Here is a 14,856-nt window from a genome sequence, read left to right as displayed (position 1 = left end):
AATGTATAAAAATCCATGTGCATCTCACAGTATCGATAGTCCTGAAGTATTGAGGGGGGGCAGGTGACGTATTGCGTTCAAGAGTCTAATGGCAGTTGGATAAAAGCTGTCCTTCATTCTCGTAGTGCGGGCACATAGAGTCCTAAAGCGCCTGCCAGATGGTAGCATGGTGAAGAGCCTGTGACCAGGGTGTGTGTGATCTTTAAGGATGTTTAATGCTCTGTTTGTGCAGCGTGTATGGTGGATCTCCTCAAGTGTGGGTAGTTGGCACCCAATGATTCTCTCTGCTGTTTTAATGATGCGCTGTAACATCTTCTTGTTGTCGTGTGTGCAGCTGTATTAGGGTTAAAAGGTATACACAGACCTTAACCTGTTTGCTAAATTATTATTTGGTCATAGATGGATTCTGATTTATCTTTTATTGTCTTAATTCAGCACATTGTGATTGTGTAGGATCATTTGACACATCATCAACTCTGATAGAGGAAGAAATGGGTACAGGACTGCCGACTTAAAAAAATGAATCTGGGTGTATTGTACATTAAAAGCACAACTATTTCAGATACCGGTATATAAATGAAGAGTATGTGCTTTAATGTCTTTTAAAGTCACGTCCCGCACTCTTGCAGCAAAGTGTTGGATTAAAAGGATGACATAAAAACGGGTATTCGCTCTATGGCACCACAAATTATGGCCTATAATTTATCCATGCATGTTACAACCTGGCGAATGACAAGTCAAAATGGTAAAAATGGCACTTAAATCACACCTTGACTCCTGTTATTATAAAGAGAAAAGACAAAATTTGGCACATTAACAATGTATTTGAGTAAAAGTGTGCAGCTAATTTCAGAAATGTAGTGAAGTAAAAGGGAAAGGAATCAGAATTTTAAAAATTCAATAAACTACAGTGGGAAAGTATTCTTACTTATAAGACACTGGCAAAGACAGGTGCAGCTAACATTCCAATTCGGTTCTTGTGTATTTACATGAAACATCATCTGCCCTCCTCCTGCCTGCAAAAGATAGAGGAGAGGAGGGCCAAATAACCTGGGCCCAGGTGTGTTGTTCAGGGTCACCAGGGCCCCATATGCTGTAGGTCTATAGGGGACCCACACAGTCCGATTTATATAGATATATGGCTGGGGGGTCCATTAGAGCTGATTGTATAGGGCCCACAATTTGCTGCTACGCCCCTATTTTGGCCATATGTTTTTAGCAGTGAAATACTGTCCTGAAGACTGTACTCTATAACAATGCAATGCCATTAAATTGGACTTCTGATTCAGCAACCATATGCTGAGTGCTGACCCAGTTTACATCTGGTGGTCTGTTTCCAGACCACAAACACAGACCCGGTTCTACCAATGGGCAGACTTTTCCTGGGGCCCCATCACATCTGCCCTCTGTAGCAGCCCCCAACAGTCAGCTCCTCCTTGGTAAATAGCCTACCAGCAAAAACAATTCAAGAGGGTCCGTGTCTATATTTTGCCTAGCTTTGCTAAGCATAACTGGCCAGGAGACCCCCCTCAAAATACAATAATAGTAATAATAATAATAATAACTCGTAATAATTCCAGTAGGCTATTTGTAGTTCCAGTATGCCCCAAAAAGTATGGGCTTTTTGATAACTAATAAATGCATGTTATCAAATCACGTTATCAATATCAAATTAAATATTATATTACATTATAAAACTAATAAATGCATGTTTTATAATGTAATATAATATTTAATTTGATATTTTAGGTCTCAATTTAGGAGGCCCCGATAATGGTGGCAAAGTGGTTGAGGCCCTAAGCGCTCTGTATACTCTGCTTATGCCTATGTGTCGGCCCTTTTCTAGGGTCTAAAATGGGTAGAAACAATACTGCACAAGCAACTGAGATATAGGCCTTGGTGGAGGCAGGCTACCAGTCCTCTGCTCCGATATTCAGCAGGCTTCTGGCCTGGGCTTAGACACTCTCCCCCAGCTCCTGCTCCTGCTCCTGCTCCGGCTCCTGCGGCGTGCAGCTGCTGCTGTTGGGTCACAGCTCTAATGCCCCTGGCCTGGGTCAATGTTTTGAACAACCAGCACAAGTCACAGTTCATTCAGGATATAGGTCTATATATAGAGCGTGAATACAATAGTCTTTTCTGTGCATGGGTAGTTGTAGGTTAGTATTACAGTGGGAGGGGGCGGGCTGGGGTGACAGTTTGACATACTTTCTCTCCAACCCAAACAACTTAAGCAACAGACAGGTGGCATCTAGGTTTGGGTCTCTCACCTGCTTCCAACAGCTGACCTGTGCTGTAAGAGGGAGGGGCATCGGGGACCACCAAGGCGAGAGCAGCAATAGAAAGTAGGTCTGTGCCTACACAACATCTAGCATAGTTAAGCACATTAGTACATGAAAGCACATTGCTTCCCTACACAGTTGTTTGGATTACATCTGACCTTTTTGTCATATCTTAATTTCCTTAATTTCCCCATGGGAATCAAAAAGTACTCTACTCTTGTGAAGGCTACCACTTTATTTATTTAGGCTATTAAAGATTTAGTTTTACTTGTGTTTTGTTTCACTGAAGAATCAAATCCCACGTATAACAGAGTTGATATTGTGCTATAAAACAATGTTTTATGATAGAATATCAAGTGGGCTGCCACTATGCATCATTTCTACAAAATAGACTGTCGCTTTAAAACCGCTCGTGCTTTTCCGGATGGACCCCCTCCCTCCGTGATTCGACAACAGCCCCTTGCTGCTGCAGCGGCAGCTCACTACGCGAAGCGTACCAGCCCACCTATTATAACCATCTCCTGAAGCACATACAGCAATTTCCCCACATTTGTAAGCACAATTTTAGGTTCCTCTTTGGATAAGTCCCTGCGTTTTGCAAATGCAAGCCATCAAGTGCGTCGTGGTCGGCGACGGGTAAGTCCGATTTTTTTTGTGGGTGCTCAGAATGTGCCCATTTTGCGTGAATCCATCTGTGGGAGAAAAGCAATTGTTGCAAGAAGGGCTGGGGCTACTTGGGTTGAATGGGTCGGCATTTAGTTTGGGAGAATTCGCGGGTGTGGGAAGTGCATGGACGAATTTCATGCGTAAATGTCACCTGGACCGAATTCTCCAAAGGAAACATTATTTTGGAACCTTGCACCTTGGAACGGCGAAAATCATATGCTGAGTATATAACAGACGAAGCTCAATTTAATGTGCAGCATATTATACAAGAGTTGATGAAGTAGGTTATTTAATGATTTCGTCAGTCGGCTGAAATAATTGCGTTTTTATCCCAAACATTGCATTTTACTGAGATGTTAAAAATGCACTGCTCTCGGAGGCTGCCGCCTTGGTTGTGCCACACATCTAATGATGTAGGCTAATGTTTTATCACACCTACGTGTCTAAGCAGGGGGCGTCTAACGAACACGAGGCTGGCTGCTATAGCCTGCACTGAGAAAATAAATGGTGTATTACTCGCAGTGTTTTTGTTATTCTTAAATGCGAAATGGCTTGTTAGTCTACTGTGCGTAAAAGCGTTGGAACTGGAGGAACGCCTCCAGAGCATCCGTGCGCTGCAAAGGCAAATATCATAAAGGGAGGTTTGGGAGCACCTTAAATTTTGATAACTTTACCAGACCAGACGTTGGTTGGATGTATGTGATACAGTGTTTCCAAATAAGCCTAGTGAAGGCAGTAAATGTATGACAGATAAGATGAGAAACAGAACATCGCATCATATGTGATGGTGACACGATACTAATTATTTTTATGGACACGACATTGAATAGTTGAAACCATTAATATATTGTGGTCCTTATATCAAATTTACAAGAAATCTAGTGCAGAAACTTATGTACAGCAACTTCTGTACAGCCATTTAAATTTTTTTTAAATGGAAATTGAATATCTGGGTGTCGTGTACTTCAGTTCTCTGTATGGAACACTCTGTGGTGTCCTTTGCCCCCCCCCCCTCTCTCTCTCTCTCTGTGTCTGTGTGTGTCTCTCTCTCTCTCTCTCTCTCTCTCTCTCTCTCTCTCTCTCTCTCTCTCTCTCTCTCTCTCTCTCTCTGTGTGTGTGTGTGTGTGTGTGTGTGTGTGTGTGTGTGTGTGTGTGTGTGTGTGTGTGTGTGTGTGTGTGTGTGTGTGTGTGTGTGTCCTCTCATAGAGATCCAGTATCTGACATTCCATTGGGGAATTCTCAACATCACACTTTGTGCATTGAATGAGCACTCCTGGTCCATGGCATCTTGTTATGCCTACAGCTTTTTTCTAACCTATCACTCTCACCTCTCAGTAGTTAATGAATTAGATCATGTCTATTGAATTAGATCCTATTGGCAGTGGTGTGCTATGGGTGCTGCCTGCCACTGACCTATATTTGATTGAGGAATGGGTTGGTAAATGAAACACGCTGGTTAGCTTATGTTGTCAGAGCACCAGTATGGTGGGTGTTCTGGAGTTATCTTGTCAATCAGGCAGTAATTTCACTGTGAGGTGTACAAGTCAGTTTTCCCAAATATTTTGTAGGTTCTGTTTTTTCACCGTCTCTGGTTTCACCAATAGGCCGACTAAGTAATAGCCTATAGGACCTCACCAAATCAGCCTCCAACAGTCAGCATCACTGTAGATGTAGCAAAAAATAATAATGTAAGAGCGCCCTGTGTCTCTATTTCAACTATAGGCAGGGACCCCAAATGGGTTGAACATCTCCTGGTACAATAGTTATAATCAGGGCTCTAAATTCACTTTTTTTTTCGTCACCAGCCAAAATGGCTTGTAGATGTAAATCTTACAAGCCAAACAAACTCTCAACAAATGGGTGAAAGTGGCTCGTATTTTGTTTTTTTCTACCAGCCAAACTGAAATTTCACCAGCATTTGGCTGGTTGGCTGGTGTTAATTTAGAGCCCTGGTTATAATACAGTATACAAATACAGCCAGGTAATACAAAAGTTATAAATGTGTATGTGACAATATACTCTTGTATAAACCGTGTAGGCACTCCAGTATTGAGGTGGTCCTGCAAGGTGGGCTGTGACCTATATTTGACTGAGGATTGTGTAGGCCTATCCTCGCTTTCATTAAACCCATATTGCTTCTGCTCCGTACCCATAACATAGCTTAACTAATCGGCTCATCGATACTTGGCTCCAGAGCTGTGTCAATTAGTATCAGGTGCTTTTGTGAATGGTGGTACAGCAATAATGTGTGGTTATTATTTACAAGATTACCCATCAAATGATTGGCCCAAGCGCACTGTACAACTAAGCTCCTTCAAGTGTGTTCGGAAATAAACATGCCTCGTGCCTGTGTGTGTGTGTGTGTGTGTGTGTGCCTGTGTACTGTATGTCTGTGTGTGTGTGTGACATTCACTTTCCTTCTCTTCTGTCAGCGTCAGTGTTTATCGGTCATGTCCAGCCATCCTCGTCGCTTTCTCCCTGTCCTGGCTGTCACTCTCTATCTCTCCGCTTGCTATTCTTGGTCCGCATTCCACACTTCATCACTTCATAACTTCATATCTTCTCTCTCTCTCTCTCTCTCTCTCTCTCTCTCTCTCTCTCTCTCTCTCTCTCTCGCTCTCTCTCTCTCTCTTTCTCTCTCACACACACACACACTTGATGTACATTCTAAGGTGCTGTTTATACATACAGTACTTTGTTCACACCACCAGCAAATCCACATAAATATGCTACCGAGAGCTGTCAGAAATATGTTAAGCCTGTGCGCAGTAAGTTAAGTCAAGTCAAGTCAAGTCCGCTTTCATTGTCACTTTCTTCATACGCACAAGTCATACAAAGAAAATGAAATTATGTTTTCTCTCTATACCATACCAGTAAGGACAATGCCATTCAAGTCTCAGTTTTTCTCTGTTGATTTAACCGGAATTAAAAAGACCTCCATTTGTGTGAAAATGAAAGTCACAAATGAAGGGAAAGATCTTTGTTTATCAAAATACCCTGGTATTAAAGGGTAGTTTATGCCTCGAGATCAGCGTCACTGCATCATGATGCAGTGAGCCGCGCAGTTAACGTAGTGAAGCCCCCCCCATCACGCAGGTACTCTGGGGCACCTCCCCAAAATTGTGTCTCGACGCAGGGAGCGACGGCGTGAAAGGGCGAAAATAGGTCTCTGATTGGTCCTCTCGACCAGCCTGCTCTGTCCTCGAGTCGAGAACAAGCGCTACTTCCTTGTTCTAACCTTCGTCGGTCTACGGACTGTGAGCTCTTCATTAAATAAGTTGCCCGTGCTTTGTTGTTTGATTTATTTACACGAACCAAAGACAACACATGCGCTTGCAAGTTACGACGCTGAAGTTATTTGGACAGTTGAACAGTGGTTCCGAAGTTCGAGGAAACATTCCGCTTCGTCCTCGACAAATGAGCCACTTCTTTGTTCCAAGAAACTACTACTGTGGCTGCCAGTGCGATCAAACATGCACGTGATATAAAGATTTAATGTTTCATTTTCATTCTCGTCGAGTCTGTGATGCTAAAAAACAACCGACACGTCTAGTTTACTCTTTGTATTGAAGGCAGTTTCAGCGTGGAATGACATCGCGCAGACCGTGCTTCAAAACAGGGCATAAACAAGAATTAACTGCATCATGGCTGCGTCAAGCTCACTCTGTGGCACAAGTAGGAAGCATAACTGAGCCTTAGCCTCATACAGTTTCATAACCGTCTGCAATTTAATTTACTTGTTCATAAGTGCTTTCTTTTTGTGTGTTTGTGTGTGTGTGTGTGTGTGTGTGTGTGTGTGTGTGTGTGTGTGAGAGAGAGAGGGGGGTGGGGGGGGAGAAAGAGAGAGAGCGATACAGTGTGAGAGGTGTTTGCATACCTGTGTACATTTGTGAGTTTATGCGTGCCTCTGTGTGTGCATGTCTGTGTTTGAATTTGAATGAGAGAGACGTGTGCGGGGTTAAGGTATGTCATGGATGACTGTTTTCCCTCCCGGCCAGTCAGCACTCACACAGGCTGTGTGTCAGCCGGCCTGCCTGTGTCTGTCTGCCTGCCTGTGTCTGTCTGCCTGCCTGTACCATGTGTCCAGGGTCCTCTGTATAGGTGGTAGGGCTGCACGATATTAGAAAAATATGCGATACATGATAACATGACTGTATATCGCGATATCGATATCACTCCCAATGTTTAATATATACATATATTTTCCCCTCTGTACTTGCCATTCTACACTTTATCATGTATGAAACAACTGAGAGCAATGTATTATTCCCAACATTATTTTTATTCAGAAAAAAACATGGCTAATACAGAGCATCAACTTAAAATGTCAACCTTTTTAATACCTTTTTTAACCTTTTCACCAAATTGGCTGTTATTAAAAATTAAAAGTAGATATCACGATATAACCAACTTTTATCGATACGTGTATCGCAAGCCGTGATATCGCGAGCCTATGTTACGGTCACCATCTTACTGTTACTGTCGGTTACTCAAGGCTCTCTGTGATGTCATAGCAATGTTGTTAAGATGTAGTGGAGCCTTTTCAGCAATGAGTGAATGTGACCTTTTCTGACCCTTATACTGTATTTGTCCCCATGTATAAGCTCTGGCCACCCTGCCAATCTTGGTCAACCGGTGGTCTATGGCACACAGGTGGTCTGTAGCAGTATTGCAGGTGGTCTGTAGCAGTATTGCAGGTGGTCTGTGACTTGCTCCAGTTAAATCCCGTAAGCCATAGCCCCTGTTATAAATGATCTGTTCCCAGAATGGCGATGACCAAATCGTAATGTATTACAAAAGTCGTAGTGGTGCAGTACTATGGTGGTAGAGTTTTTGCTGTCACTATTACAGCGTTCCACTAGTGCAAGCATAAAGGGGCTACCGCTACATACTGCAAATATAAATACAAAGTGGACCGTGGGCTAACTTCTCACTCTGAATGGTAGTCCGTCTGCCAGAACCAGTCGAAAACCGTCGGTCTAGAACCGGGACTGACGCTTAGCCCAAAGGTTGCTGGTTTGACTCTCGGCCCGTTGGTGGGGGGAGTAATTAACCAGTGCTCTCCCCCATCCTCCTCCATGACTGAGGTACCCTGAGCACCATCCCGCCACACTGTTCCCTTGGGGCGCCATTGGGGGCTGCCCCCTTGCACGGGTGAGGCATAAATGCAATTTTGTTGTGTTGCAGTGAACATTTGTGTGCTGTGGGGTGCCGTGTCACAATGACAATGGGAGTTGGAGTCTACCAATCCGACTTTCACTTCACTTCACTCGGCCACCTTTTGGCCAGTGATGGAAGTAGCAGTGGTGGGCATGGGAAGGGCATCGTCAGCCAACAACCAGTGGCTGACCTTTTGCCAGGGGCACAGATCCATTAGGGGTCCATTTGGGTCAGTCAGATGCCCGCTGTAGACCAATCAATCTGTGGGAAAGTTTCACTCAACCCGAAAGTCGCTTTGAGGAGATTTGCAGTTAGTCTGAGCTGTCATTTTATTTGTACATTTCAATGCTGCACTCAAGGCACATTTGGGATATAATGATATACTAATTTTTCATTACAATACTGCATAATGATTTTTATATTACTGGAAAAGGAGTTGTTGTAAGACTACACTACAGTATACTACTTAGTAGTTTTACAGGCAAGGTGACCTTCAAAGATGTGTGTTTGTGTGTGAGTCTGTGTAACGTGTGTAACGTGTGTGTATGTGCCAATGATTTTGTACTGAATTGATTGGTGGTGATCCTACATTTGCCCTACAATCTCTAAACCTCTCATCTCTCTCTCTCTCTCTCTCTCTCTCTCTCTCTCGCTCTCTCTCTCTCTCTCTCTCTCTCTCTGTCTCCAGTGCCGTGGGTAAGACATGTCTTCTCATCAGCTACACCACCAATGCCTTCCCGGGAGAGTACATCCCCACTGTGTAAGTTGGACACAGACAATGCAATGCGATGACAATGCTGAATACTAGTACTGTATATGTGATGATGATATGATGCATACATTAGCTATGAAATGAAACCGTGTGTACTGAGCAGTGTTCTCCATAGCCACAGGCTGAATTAATAAATCTGAAACTTTCATCTATACTTTTAGAACATTTGTCAAATAATATAGTCATAACAGTAGTATATACAATTACGTTTAGATGGACAGAGTTCTTTTGTCAGCGAGGTTTGACCTGATGTCTTTATCGAAATGTGGATGGAATTCATCATTTGTATACTTAGAGTCACATCTCAACACTGCTGCACCATATCTTTTTGCACATTATTTCAAAAAATACTAAACCATTTCTGTCCCTCCTGTCCCCATTTCTGTCCTTTTCTACATTTGCTTTCTTCTTAATCAACCTATTTTTTCGTTTTTATTCTGTTAAAGCACATTGAGCTGCATGTCTTGTATGAATTGTGCTATACACGTTATATTACAAGTTATAATTACAAGTAGCGGTAGGGCACTGGGTTACTATGCCGGCTACCTGGGTTCGATTCCGGCCTGGGTCATTTGCCGATCCTCCCCCATCTCTCTCTCCCACTCACTTCCTGTCACCATCTCCAACTGTCCTATCAAAAAAAGGCAAAAAGATTAAAAAAAAAAATAATTACAAGTTATATACAAGTTAGAAGATATAACTATTATAATATTAAATTATTATTATGTTCTCTGCTCTCCTCCTCGCCCTGTAGCTTTGATAATTACTCTGCCAATGTGATGGTGGATGGCAAGCCGGTCAACCTGGGCCTGTGGGACACGGCAGGGCAGGAGGACTACGACCGCCTCAGGCCCCTCTCCTACCCACAGACGGTATGGCACAACGCACACACGCAGGCACACACACACACACACAGGCACGCACGCATGCACGCACGCACGCACGCACGCACGCACGCACAACACGCACATACACACGCACACACGCACGCACGTACGTAGGCACACACATGCACACACACACGCATACACACACACACACACACACACACACACACACACACACACACACACACACACACACATAGACACAGGAACACCCGCACACACACACACACACACACACACACACACACACACACACACACACACACACACACACACACACACACACACACACACACACCACTCACTCTCTTTCTCTCTTTCTCTCTCTCTAACTTCCTGTAACTGTGTGTGCTTTTGCCATTATCTCCGGTGGTGGGCAGCTTAACTGCTTGTCCACATAAACCCAGTGGCTTGTCAGGAAACGATGCCCCCACTCCCACTCCCCCAGCAAACTTTACTCTCCAAGCAGCAGAGTGGGAAGAAAACGCTTTGTCATTGCGCTCCTGCAGAATATTGTGCAGTATGGTGTATATTAGAGATGTAGTGTTTTTTTTTCAGACTTTCCCCACTCCTCAGAGTTCTACTCACTCTGTGTAGCGTCGCCTAACGGGATTCCAAAAAGTCGGAGAATGCGCACACATCAGTAGCTCAGGTGCTGGACCAAAAAGAAGGCAACTGAAAGGAAAATAAAGGTCCGCAACACTGTCTGATGTTCCCAAAAATGTTAATAGCACAACGTTTCCGACTCTCAGTCCTTCATGCAAGTGTACAGTTGCTATTCAAATTTTTGAGTGCATCAAACAGTGTTTCAGTCGGACTTTTATTTTCCTTTCAGTAGCCTAATGGCATTTCCAGACCAATACTCTGCAGTGCACATTCACACATTTGTGGTAATGCTGACTTAAAACTGAGTGGAGAGGGTTAAATGATCTGAACAGAATGACTGTCCCAACTGCATTTCACCACACACACACTACTCACTTACCACCTCTCACCATACACCTACAGCAGTATCAGCTCAGCATGGGGTAGTGTGAGTGTGTGTGCGTGTGTGTGTGTGTGTGCGTGTGTGTGTGTGTGTGTGTGTGTGTGTGTGTGTGTGTGTGTGTGTGTGTGTGTGTGTGTGTGTGTGTGTGTGTGTGTGTGTGTGTGTGTGCGTGCGTGTCTGAGTGTATGTGTGTTACTGTGTGTGCTTATGTGCTTGGATGTGGGGGCTGCTGTCTGCTGGTTGTGTCCTGCAGAGTCCTGAGTCCCTCTTGTGTATTTGCCTTTACTGCCGTCTGCAAATGTTAGCAGAGAGAGCCATCTTGGCAGCACTGTGTTTGTCTTTTCCTAGATTTATACTACATGGTAGTACCCAGAGCACTATTTTTAAGATTCTGGACAAGCAAAACCAGAGATTGAGTATTAATATTTAGAAAAGCAATCTTTATTTGGACTGCATTTTCACTCCAGTCAAGGCTAAAGCCATAAATAAATACCCAATACCCAAATACACATAGCTTGTGGCAAGAGTTTGTGACATGTTGTTTGGATGTATGATGCCATGTTCTTGGCTGTGTGTGACATGACATGACGTCCTTGATGAGTAGTTCCCTAAGACTGGATGTGTTTGCCCCACAGGACGTGTTCCTGATATGCTTCTCCTTGGTCAGCCCAGCTTCCTTCGAGAACGTCAGAGCCAAGGTTGGTATGGTAGCCACAGGGCTGGATTAATGCACAGGCTAGATATGATTGCAGCCCAGGGGCCCCCACCCACAAGGGGGCCCCTGATTGGCCAAAAGTGAAAAAGTTGCCAAAACAATGCCAAGATGCAATGTTGAAAATGTATCTGTTGTGTTCAATACAGTTGGTAGACATGTTATCCTTACTTCCTAGCTCATAATTATTACACTGTCCATGTAAATTTGTTGCAATATGTGCCTTCCGGGGGGGGCCCAGGGCAACATGTAGCCTAGGGGCCCCAGGCTATCTTAATCCGGCCCTGACAGTAGCCACAGGGCTGGATTAATGCACAGGCTAGATATGACTGCAGCCTAGGGGCCCCCACCTACCAGGGGGTCCCTAACTGGCCAAAAGTGGAAGATGCAATATTGTAAAATTCATCTGCCATGTTTAGTACAGCTGGTAGACATGTTACCCTAACTTCCTCGTAATTATGACACTGTCTATGTAAATTTGTCGCAAAATTTACATTTTAGGGGGGGGCACAGCAACCTATAGCCTAGGGGCCCCGGGGCCCTGGGCCATCTTAATCTGGCCCTGGGTACATTACATTACATTACATTGCATTAGCATTTAACCATCTGCTTCTCTCTGCACAAATGAGCAAAACAGCACAGGACTGGGCTCCACTGTCCCCTCATCAGCTCAAGTAGTTCTTTCTTCTTGTGCGGTGCTTGGAGTCACATTTTTAGTACGGTTTTGAAGTTGTTGAGGTATCCACAGAGATGTCTGAAAATAGGCCTTTGATATAACTCTTTGATATGCATAGCAATATCTATTTATGGCATTTTTGGTATTGGGTTTGTTATTAGTTTTTTTGTTGTTGTTATAATGAGGTAATTCATATGAACTATATTAGCAAGAATTTACTTTGACACTTCCAGTCCACTATAATAAAATGTTAATTGACATTTGAAAGGTTTTTTTGTTCCTGAGTAATTTGCATTGAATATGACATTATTTTGACAATTCCAGGGCACTGTAAAATGTGCATGAATCTATCTTTATCTATTTCATCCAGGTGATGTTATTCAAACAGTTTAGCTGTAAGCAGACATGTTCTTTGAGCTTGAATCAACAACAACAACCAGTGCCACTATTGTATGGATTTTTTGTTTGTTTGTTTTTAGTGTATTATCTAAGGAGCATATTCATTGCAACATATCAACTACCAATTACTAATTAATTTATGGCCATTAAATGCTGTTACTCCACTTAACAGCTGAGCCCAAAAAAAATCGTCTTTCACCCCATATATCTCATTCATTTTGTTTGTGTCCGTGCCTGGCCAGTGGTACCCGGAGGTGCGCCATCACTGCCCCAACACGCCCATCATCCTGGTGGGCACCAAGCTGGATCTGAGGGACGACAAGGACACCATCGAGAGGCTGAGAGACAAGAAACTGGCCCCCATCACCTATCCCCAGGGCCTGGCTATGGCACGGGAAATCGGTAAGATACAAATCAAGCATGTTTTTCAGAAGATGGACACTGCAATTACAATCTGTTACTTATTATTAAAGTATTACCATTCTAATACTCCAATGGTCTAATGACAACTATCAAGATTACCAATTAGACAAAATAGTTTCTGATGTAAGGGTTGGTCAGGAATAAAGTAGTTGGAGGAGGGGCCTTTTTCACAGAAGAGAGTCAATATGTGAACAGGTAAAATATCATTTCACTGGTGATTGAGTAAGCTTTTAATGCTACTCAATCAAAGATCCTTTGAAAAGATCCAAAGATCCTTCATGAGGACTTCTGTTGACCCCGAAATGTACTGCAGAATAATTTGAATTCAGTGACATTGATATCTCCTCCTTCCTCATATGTCTGTGTGCCCTCTGTAGGTGCGGTTAAGTATCTGGAGTGCTCTGCCTTGACCCAGCGTGGCCTTAAGACGGTGTTTGACGAGGCCATCCGTGCCGTCCTGTGCCCACCACCTGTCAAGAAGCGGGGCAAGAAATGCACGCTGTTCTGAGAATGACCAGCAGAGGGCGCAAGTGTACTTGTGCCATTTACTCCTCTGAGGCGGCAGTGGGTTACTACCACTGCTGCACTTGTTCATAACAGTAGATATCTGCTGTTTTGAGAGGGACACATCTGAACTCAGTGGGTTCACTCTAGTCTCTTAGGACCAGGAGGGTTTGTTTAATATGTAAGAAAAAAAGCATTACTAGAATGTGTAAAATGGTGAAGTCGCTAAAACAAAGTTGCATTGCGAAAAGAAATGATGCATAATGTACTGTACATTCGTTTCGGGCAGTAGCACATGTTTTCTTACGTGTCCAATAAAATTGCCTTAATGACTTAATAGGGGACATTGTCATACCTGTACATGACAACCCGAGAGGCAATGAGACCTATATAGATAGGCCTAAACTTTTCTAAGTGTTTGACTATTAAATACAGTGCATCCGTTCAGCTTTTTGGACAGAAATAATGTTGATTTTGTGTCGAGTGTGGATATGGCTACCTGTTTTGCAAGTATTTTTCTATTATTTTGAATGAATTGTGAATGTTTTGACAGATGTGGTGGCAGTGTAAATATATTGTGCATAGCTTTGATTTGCAGGCAGAGAACAGCTTCAGTGAGAAGTACATTTCTAAGCATTTTCTTCAACTATTTCCTAGGTCTATTAGTGCTGATTGATTTTGGAATGATTTGATAGTGTTCTGAGTTCACTTAATATGTACACGTGTACACCAAGCATCAACATGAGAGTTGACCAGAATGCATCTGTTTGCTATAGTGTTAATGAGCATCCACTTGAGCTGTTTGAGCTTTTGAATTGGCTTTTATTTCTGTCCTTTGAGAATCTGTAATATGCTAAATTGTTTGTGCTCTCCTCTCAATACCCGTGACATTATTGCCTACAGTTTTATAGTCACCCAGACGTATTTTCTGAAAATTTGAAATCATTCAGATGAACAATTTTACCATGTGCCATTAATGTGAATATTTTTCTGGGTCTGGCATGCCAAACTAAGTCATTCCTTTCAGCTGAGGACCTAATTACAGTACAAGTAGGCCCTATTTTATTTCTCAAATTTTCAATGTTTTATTTCTATTGTTATTTTAATGGTTTTCAGTCTGGTGCTATGAGTGCTATGAATGTGAGTTGGATGTGTGCCAGTCAGATTTCTGCAATGATAATTCTGCTCAACAGTGTCTTGTCTTGACCCAGAATGCTAAAGATCACACACAGTCCCGCTTAGGGCCCACATTTTTGCCAAATAAACCACTAAATGTAATTTAAGGGTTATGCATTAGTCAAATAAAATCTCTGAATGTCAGAAGTTTCAGTCTATGTGCATCTTTTTCTGTTGAATATTTTGCATCGTGTTTTACAAATATAAATGAGGC

At 43.0% G+C, this 14,856-nt stretch overlaps 1 protein-coding gene across 1 annotated transcript; it reads left to right on the top strand.

Moving 5' to 3' along the window:
* The first annotated feature begins 2,773 nt into the window (after positions 1 to 2,773).
* Positions 2,774 to 14,783, top strand: rac3a (Rac family small GTPase 3a). Its single transcript, XM_063188657.1, has 6 exons — positions 2,774 to 2,915; positions 8,794 to 8,865; positions 9,632 to 9,749; positions 11,388 to 11,450; positions 12,782 to 12,941; positions 13,340 to 14,783. The coding sequence occupies exons 1-6, from the start codon at positions 2,881 to 2,883 to the stop codon at positions 13,468 to 13,470; spliced, it is 579 nt and encodes a 192-aa protein (XP_063044727.1). The 5' UTR covers positions 2,774 to 2,880; the 3' UTR covers positions 13,471 to 14,783.
* The last annotated feature ends 73 nt before the right edge of the window (positions 14,784 to 14,856 follow it).

This window comes from Engraulis encrasicolus, chromosome 2 (genome assembly GCF_034702125.1).
Source record: "Engraulis encrasicolus isolate BLACKSEA-1 chromosome 2, IST_EnEncr_1.0, whole genome shotgun sequence".
In the NCBI taxonomy this organism is placed as follows: domain Eukaryota; kingdom Metazoa; phylum Chordata; class Actinopteri; order Clupeiformes; family Engraulidae; genus Engraulis; species Engraulis encrasicolus.
This window is presented reverse-complemented; position numbering and strand designations above follow the sequence as displayed.

Excerpts from the sequence above, each read along its gene's own strand:
- rac3a (XM_063188657.1), top strand. The coding sequence starts at position 2,881 with ATGCAAGCCATCAAGTGCGTCGTGGTCGGCGACGG. Across the intron at positions 11,451-12,781 it reads TCGAGAACGTCAGAGCCAAG|TGGTACCCGGAGGTGCGCCA; the intron begins GTTGGTATGGTA and ends GTGCCTGGCCAG. Across the intron at positions 12,942-13,339 it reads GGCTATGGCACGGGAAATCG|GTGCGGTTAAGTATCTGGAG; the intron begins GTAAGATACAAA and ends TGCCCTCTGTAG.